Genomic DNA, 7,967 nt, shown 5'->3' on the forward strand with positions numbered 1-7,967 from the left:
TGGCTGGGAAGCTGCTCCCGTATCTGCCGTGCTGGGCTGTGGGAGAGCCTGTGCTTCGGGGCCATCAGACCCATAAAATGGGAGTACTGCCGGCAGCAGGTTCCCAGGGAACCGCTCCGTGCCCAGACGGCTGCAGGATTTGTTCCAGCAGCCGCTCAGAACTTTAAAGCTGAACAAGTGAACGGAAGTCCAAGGGAAACCACACATCTGTGTGTACCTTAGACTGGCTCTTGCACTTCCCTGACACCGGTGAGGATTTCTCTGGGACATCTACACCACGGTTGGGATCCGGGAGGTGACCCAGGTCTTGGGAAGCCAAACCTGCCCTGCCAGGCCGGGGTCTGCCGGCCAGGGACCGTCCCACTTGCCTGCCGGAGCTTTGCTTGGTGCCTGCTCCGCTCCGGAATACTCCTTCCCATGGGATCGTCAGCGGCTTCACCCCGGGGCGGCCGGGACGCCTGTTCCTGCCTGCCCGAGGCTCCGAGGCTGGATCAGAGGTTCCCGCGGGCAGCCCCACGCGTGTCTGTGTCCAGGACAGCCCTCGGCTGCTCCCACCCTGCCCGGGGGTGCGGAGCAGGGTCCCTGCGCCACGGGGTGACACTTCACTAGGTGGCAGTCTTGGCTTGAGCACGGGGACCGGCACCAGTCCAGGCTGTACTGGGAGGACTGGTTTCTGCCCAGTGCTGTATGCCAGTCGATTGCCCACATGGCCAGACCTTGAGCTGCCCCCACTTCCCCCTCCCCGGGACACCCCGGCCAGCTCCTGGGGAGTTTGGGTCGGTCTGGGTGGGTTTTCACCCAGTTTTTCCCAAGGCCGTGGGGCTCAGGACAGAGGCGCTGGTGGCCACAGTGAGGAGCGGGGCAGGGGGCAGCTGCCATCAGCTCGAGGTAGCTGAGGGGATGCTCGAGCTTGAGTGAGGTCTTGCCCTGAACAAGCCGCTCTCAGCTCATCCTTCAGATCTGGGCGAGAGACTGATGCCCAGATTTTTATAGTAAAACCAGTGCTGTAGGGGTGCTTTTGGTTTCCCCATGTCCTCATTGGGCCTTTGGAACTGGGGCTGCTGAGACAAAAAAACCCTTCCTGTGCCCAGACATCAGTGGCCTTGGTGGTGTGAGAGGGTGTATGTCAGAGCTCAGGAGAACTGTGGCTTCGTGCCCAGAGCACCTCCATGCCCGGGAGCCGGGGACAGAGAACTGGGCACAGGCCAGTGACAATAAAACCCAAGCAAACGCCGTCCTTTCTTGCAGACCCTGCAGCAGTCGTGCCCCGACAGCCCCGTTGTGATCCTTCGGGATGTGCAGACTCTCCCAAAAGTGTCACCCACTGGCAGGCGCAAGCCCAAGACCACCCGTCTCATCACCAAGGACTCCATCCGTGACCTCATGTGAGTCTGTGCCCGCGTGGCAGCTCTGGGGAGCTCCCGGGGCCCCGCGTGGCTGTCACAGCACTGTCGTGGTGTGCAGAGCTCGTCCCACGTCGGCCGGGACATCTCGGGGAGGAGGGACAGGCAGCGGCGCTCCGGTGCCTTGGGTGGCAGCGCGGCTCTGGCAGGTGCTGAGCACCGAGCGTTTACAGGGGCACTGAATCATTGTCAGAACCAGTAAAAAAGCAACATAAAACCTTCTCAATAGCCAGAAAAACTCCTTCTGGGCTGAACAGCCCTGCAGGGTGGCACCTGCCCCCCGTCACGTACCAAACACTGCTCCCGTGCCCCAGTACCCGAAAGCCCTGTCCGAGGAGGGTGGCGGAGCGTCACCCGCAGCCCCTGCGCACCAGCCACTCCGCGTTTCTCTACAAGGACGTTTTATAAGCAAGGCTGAACTGTAAGAACCCTGGCCCTAATTACTACACCTCGTTAAAAGCCTGCAGCACATAGACAAGAATAGGGCCATTATCCCGGCCAGCTCCAATTTAACCTAATTTTGACCTGCCTAAATTTTCCTTGTAGTTGTTCTCTGCAAGGTTCATCTTTGCTTCCTGTTTTGAACCTCCGTGTAATGCTCTTACACCCCATAAAACGTGACACCCGCCCTGCAGGTGGTTTGGGTTTGGGTTTTGTGGAGAGTGAAATGGTGCCGAGGCACCGGCTGAGGCTTTTGAGGCTGGTTTAGGCTCTCGGTACCCGGCTTCATGCGCTGACTTTCTTGTCTGACCCTTCTGCTGAAGCTGAGGGCCGGTTTCCAGATGTGTCGCACGGCCACAGCTCCAGCTGAAGCTAATAGAAACTGTCTGTGCTGGTTTTAGTTCCTGAAAATCAGGCCCTAGACATCCCAGGCTGGTCACCCAAACACTGGGACAACTGAAGCAGCGGCCACTGTATCATTAAATTTATTAGTGCCGTTGTGACCATTAGCCATTCTTTAAAGTGTCCTGGAATCCGATGCTGTGATGCAGCTCTCCAACAATCATTATGCAGGTATCTGTTCATATTCACAAGGGTGGATGAAAGGTGACACACAATAATAATGAGTAAATTCTTAGTCCTGAACATCTTCAAAGTGCTCTATGCATTTGGTTAATACACGCTCCTACACCACACGCGTCACCATGGTATCTGAGTAATACAAAGAGTAATTAACTCCTTACAACTCCCCTGGAAAACAGCCCCGTATTATTATCCACATTTTTACAAGTGGGGAAATGGGGGCACCAAGAGCTTCAGTGATTTCCTCTAAACCACAGCGTGAGTCACGGGCAGAGTTCGTGGCACAGCAGTGTCCTGCAGCGCCGGGGTGACGGCTGGAGGGGAGCGGGTGCCCGTGTTTGGGCAGCACGGCGTTTCCTCCTCTCGCGCTGGGCAGGTTCCGGGGGCAGCGGAGCCGGAGCTGAGCTGTGCTGGGCAGAGCCGGAGCCTGAGCAGGCTGAGTGTCATTAGAGCGAAAAGGCAGCTTCAGCCCCCCAAAATCTCTCCGCAGGGCTTTGATCTGGCACGCAGGAGCAGTGACAGCTAGTCTAGGGGCAGGGATGGGCAGGTGTCCGGCTGGAGAAGGGCTGAGGGCAGTGGTCAAAATTTTCCCAAATGAGAGCTGGAAAAGTCAAGTTGGACTGAAATACTTTCAGCATTTTTTTTTCATTGGGGCTGAATGTTTTCATAGGCCCATGCTGAATGTTTTGGGGTTTTCCTGGGAGCCCCTGGCCACCCTGACGCGTACCCTGTCCCGGTGCATCACACCGTGGTGCCACTTTCCCTCCACTTTCTCTTTCTTCCTCCCCCTGACCAGAACAGTCAGGTCCCCGAGCTCAGGCGCTTCCTGCATTGCTCCAGGGTGACTCCTGGTCCTGGGGCCGCGCTGCCGCCCCCGGTGCGGGCAGCCCAGGCAGGGAGGTCAGCGGGGCAGGGGTGGAGGGAGCTGCCGGAGACTCCTGTGCCACCGACTGCTCTCTCCCTGTGTCCTGCACCACCAGCATCCCTGCAGAGAGCCCAGCAGCGTCCCTCGTTATGGGTCAGAAGGATTTCCAGCGCATTAAAGAAGCAGCTCGAGTCCTGACCAAGGAGGAGCGAGAGGCCAAGCTGGCAGCCCTCAGAGCGGAGAAGGAAGCTGTTCTCGTAGGCATTTCCCCCCTGACCCCTCTTTACCTGCTTGCTGACAGGTCTTGGGCTGCGGCCAGAGGCGGATGCACCCAGTTAGAGACACCAGCTCTCTTCTCAGGAGCCACCACCTTCTCACCTCCTTCACCCCTGTGGCTGCCGGGACGGCGTGCAGGGCCCAGCACAGCTCTGTGCCTCGGGCCAGCTCTGATCGCCAGCCCGGGGGGCTGTGCGGGATCCCTGGGCTTGCCCAGTCCATGGGTGGGAAGGGGTCCCACACTGGCTGCTCCCCCAGGGGGGTTTCCCTTACCCTGCAAAGGGAGTGGGGGTGTCTCAGCGGGGGTGCAGGAGGGGCTGCCCAGCCCCGTACCCGGGCGGGAGGAGCCTGCTGTGCCCTACGTGAGCCCAGCTGCCCCCTCGGGTGGGCTCAGCCTTGCAGGGCTGTCCCGGGGGGGGGCACCGGGCTTTCAGCAGCCCTCCCTGTCCCCTCAGGAGGCGGTGAGCGAGCGCAAGAGCGCGGCGAAGCAGAAGGCCGCGCTGCAGCAGCAGGTGGGGAAGCTGAGCGAGCTGGAGGAGGTGGCACAGGAGCGGGCCCGGCACCTGGTGCAGCGGGCGAGCAGGATGCGCATGGAGCAGGAGGACGAGATCAGGGAGTTCAGCGAGGTAGGTCCAGGGGCTCCCTGGCACCACCCAGCACCCCAGGGCCTCCTGCCAGCACCCTGACCTGCCTGGGCTGCCTGCTCGGGCGGGCTGTGAGAGCCCCCACGAGCTTCACCGAGCCGCCCTAGACCCAACCCCCTCTCTGCTGGCTGCTGCCAGGCTCTTCCTCTCCTTCCCTTTTCCTCTTCCTCGTCTGTGTGTATGTCCCTGCTGCCACTGCCCAGTCTGGCTTGGAGACCAGGAGCCCTGTTGTCCCCACAGCTGATCCTTGGTGCCAAGTGCCACATGATCCGTGACGCACAGATCCTCGAGAAGCAGCTCATCGCGAGGGAGCTGGAGGAAGAAGAGAAGCGCCTGGCCAGGATGATGGAGGTGGAGAGGAAAAGGGCCGACGCGATGCAGGAGGAGCTGGAGCGCAGGAGGAAGCAGGAGCTGCTCAGGTTTGCTGCAGAGGCATCTGCCCTGGTCCCACCACCACACAACCCCCGTCTGCAGCTGCACCGGGCGGCACGAGGCAGCGCACGCCACCGATGTCTGTGCCAGTGCTTCTGCTTCTGAGAGCAGGACAGAGCCAGAGGGAACCCTTCTGCTCCCTTCTTTCCAGAGGGAGGCAGGAGCTGGTGAAGCAGATAGAGCAGAATGCGGAGGAGCGGGCTCTGAGAGCCGAGCAACGGGACCAGGAGGCGCAGGAGGTGCGGGAGTACCTGGAGCAGCTGAAGATGGAGGACCTGAAGGTGCAACCAGTGACCCACTGGGGAGGGGGGGGGCTGGAGTCAGATTTTCACCTTCTTGGAAGTGTGACCCAGTGCTGGGAAAGTCAGACTTGGTGTGTGGAGACAACAGCTGGAGAATTAAAGCTCTGGTCTCTTGGGGAAGTTGAGGCATCCTCAGAAAACAACCCAAGCTGCTGGGCCCCTGTGAAGGCCTGTGGGGAGACCCGAGGGAGCACTTTGTGCTGCGGCACTTCTGTCACCCTGGGACCCTCTGCACTGCTTTCAGGATTTGGAGCGGAGACAGGAGCAACAGAAGAAAATCCAGGCTGAGATTAAACGCATCAATGACGAGAACCAGAGGCGCAAAGAGGAGCAGCGGGAGCAGGAGAGGATGGCAGATGAGCGGGTGCTTGAGTACCAGAGGCAGAAAATGGTAATGGCTGAGCAAGTGTGGCACTGGTGGAGGTTTAGCAGGCCACAGAGGTTTAGCAGGCAGCAGAGGTTTAGTGGGCAGCAGAGGTTTAGCAGGCAGCAGAGGTTTAGCAGGGCGCAGAGGTTTAGCGGGCAGCAGAGGTTTAGTGGGCAGCAGAGGTTTAGCGGGCAGCAGAGGTTTAGCAGGGCGCAGAGGTTTAGCAGGGCGCAGAGGTTTAGCGGGCAGCAGAGGTGCTGCCGGGAGCTGCCATGAGGGTCTGTTCTGTGCAGGAGCGTGAGGCCAAGTTTGAAGCTGAGCAGGAGAGAATCCGCTGGGAGAAGGAGAAGGAGACGGCGCGTTTGAGGGCCATGCAAGAGAGAGCCCAGGACCACCAGGCAGAGCAGGTGAGCAGCTTGCTGACACGCCACCTTCTGCGCTGGCTTACTCGCCACCTTCCTCATCACCACCCCAGCGAGGCGGGATGTGGTGGGTCTGTGGGGCTTTGCAGGTCTGGACCAGCCCCTGGAGACGTGATGTCCTGGAGCACTGCTGGCCACGGCGCTGGAAGAGGCAAAACCACGGTCAAGTGCTTCCATACCCCCACGGGGGAGTGTGCTGCCATGACCCCCAGCGTCAGCGCTCTCCCCATTCGGCAGGACGCGCTGAGGGCCAAGCGCAGCCAGGAGGCTGCCGAGCGAGAGTGGCGGCGCAAGGAGAAGGAGGCGGCGCAGAAGGCGGCCAAGATGGAGCAGGTGCTGAAGCAGAGCCGCCTGGAGCAGGTTGCTCAGCGCGAGCACAGCATGGCCGTGCAGGTGCAGCAGGACCGCCACGAGTTCGAGAGGATGCTCAGGTGAGAGGGACGACGCTGGAAGCTCGCTGGCGAGACGGCTGGGCCCTGCCTTGTGGAGCGGGACCTGGGGCGGGCGACACAGGGGCAGGGGTCCGCTGGAGCGCGGCCTTTCACCTGCCCCGAGCTGTCCTGCAGGGCTCAGCAGGAGCAGATGGAGAAGGAGGCGGTGGAGGAAGCACGGAGGGCAAGTCTGCAGCTCGCCCATGCTCACGACGTCCGGCGCCAGATGCAGGAGCGTCAGCAGCAGCTGGCACGGGAGCGGGCGGCTGCCTTCCAGGAGTGCCAGCGGCTGGAGGAGGAGGCCCGCCAGCGCAGCCAGCGCATTGCCCAGCTCAAGCAGCAGAAGATGCAGGAGCTCAGGTGATGTGCTGCCAGCGGCCGCTTACTTCCCTGGCTCCCTCCATGTCCCTGAGTCCCTTCTGGCTTCCCTCCATCTCCTGACCCCTGGGACATCTCACAGCTTCTGCTTCGGGGCCGCAGTCCCAAAGCTCAGCTCCGGTGTAGCACAGGGGCCTGATGATTTCTTTCCTCTCACAGAGCCTCCGGCATCCCCGAGAAGTACTGCGCCCAGGTGGAGCGGAGGGCCCGGAGCCTCACACTTACAGCCCCAGGCCAAGCTCAGCCCTGTGAGGAGCAGGGCTCCGGTTCGCCTCTGACTTAGGGGAGTCTGTTTTCTTAGGCTGAGTTTCCTATGAACAGAGTGTTTATGGAGCAGACAGTGTCCTTCATCCTTCTCTTGCTTCAGGTTTGTGGGCCAGAAGCTGCCCTTGGGGCTGAAGTAGCCAGGAGGCTCCTTGTCCCACCTGCTCCACTCCCAGGACAGAGGTTGCCCCTTGCCTGTCTCCCCACACCCCCTCGCTGTCCTCGGGAGCATCCCCAGGCCCTCGGCACATCTCGGAGTGTGGGTGTTCCCAGCCCACGCAGGGTCCCCAGGAGCCAGGCAGGCTCTTCACACACAACCCTGGCAGTGCCACCTTCTCACCGAGGTGTCACCTCCAGGCCCTGCGGCAGCGGCCTTTGTCAGGGGCAAAGCAAAGAGACCGGAGCATGATGCAAACATTTAAAATCCTTTTGGATAGGGACTGGCAGCTTCAGAGGGCTAGGATCCTGTAGGAGTGGCTCTGATTAATTGTCAGAGCAGCTGGAAAATAAGGAGAGCTGGCAAAGGCGAGACTGCCCAGGGCAGGGGGACAGCTCGGAGGACTCTGCTGTGAGCCCTGGGCCTCCTCCAGGCTGGGTAGGGAGGGAGGACGAAATGCTTGTTGCTCCTTCCCCGTCTCTCCTCCAGCTGCTGCCTGTCCCTGGGGCTCTGTGCCATCCCTGTTGGGGCAGGGGCTGGAACACCTCGCTGGCTCTGCAGAGCATCTGCCACCTCAGACCTGACCCCGAGCAAGTCCCCACGGCCACCAAGCTCTCTGGGGCCCCCGGGGCTTGGCACCAGTGCCCGACCCACGGTGATCTGCAGGGCTCGGTGCTGGGCTCGCCAGCCCATCCCCGGTCCCCAGCACCCACACACCGTGTCACTCTTGGTCACCGCCTCGGCCAGGCGGTCACAGCCTTGGCCAGGCGGTCACAGCCTTGTTCTAGGCCAGGCTCAGCCCAGAGGGTTTCAAAGCCACCGCACCGAGGGGCTGTGACCACCGGCGAGCAACCAGCCGGGGTGGGGCGGCTTCTCCACCCTTCCTGGGCGAGCGAGCGGGGCTCCCTGTGCTGAGGAATGCAGGAGTCACCGGGCCAGGGAGCCAGCGCCGGGCCGGCGAGGAGCCTCGAGCTGCGGTGAGCCACGGCCCCGTCACGGCGGG

At 61.5% G+C, this 7,967-nt stretch overlaps 1 protein-coding gene across 1 annotated transcript; it reads left to right on the forward strand.

Annotated features, from left to right (window-relative positions):
- Positions 1-1,223: 1,223 nt before the first annotated feature.
- CFAP45 (cilia and flagella associated protein 45) lies at positions 1,224-6,876 on the forward strand. Its single transcript, XM_026867151.1, has 10 exons — positions 1,224-1,385; positions 3,407-3,548; positions 4,023-4,193; positions 4,452-4,630; positions 4,795-4,924; positions 5,190-5,336; positions 5,606-5,719; positions 5,972-6,165; positions 6,301-6,525; positions 6,703-6,876. The coding sequence occupies exons 2-10, from the start codon at positions 3,441-3,443 to the stop codon at positions 6,824-6,826; spliced, it is 1,392 nt and encodes a 463-aa protein (XP_026722952.1). The 5' UTR covers positions 1,224-1,385; positions 3,407-3,440; the 3' UTR covers positions 6,827-6,876.
- Positions 6,877-7,967: the final 1,091 nt, after the last annotated feature.

This window comes from Athene cunicularia, unplaced genomic scaffold, assembly GCF_003259725.1.
Source record: "Athene cunicularia isolate RWA unplaced genomic scaffold, athCun1 SCF_186, whole genome shotgun sequence".
NCBI classification, from domain to species: domain Eukaryota; kingdom Metazoa; phylum Chordata; class Aves; order Strigiformes; family Strigidae; genus Athene; species Athene cunicularia.

Coding starts and splice junctions, on each gene's coding strand:
- CFAP45 (XM_026867151.1), top strand. CDS start 3,441: ATGGGTCAGAAGGATTTCCAGCGCATTAAAGAAGCAGCTCGAGTCCTG. Junction 3,549..4,022: donor CGGAGAAGGAAGCTGTTCTC/GTAGGCATTTCC, acceptor CTGTCCCCTCAG/GAGGCGGTGAGCGAGCGCAA. Junction 4,631..4,794: donor AGGAAGCAGGAGCTGCTCAG/GTTTGCTGCAGA, acceptor CCTTCTTTCCAG/AGGGAGGCAGGAGCTGGTGA.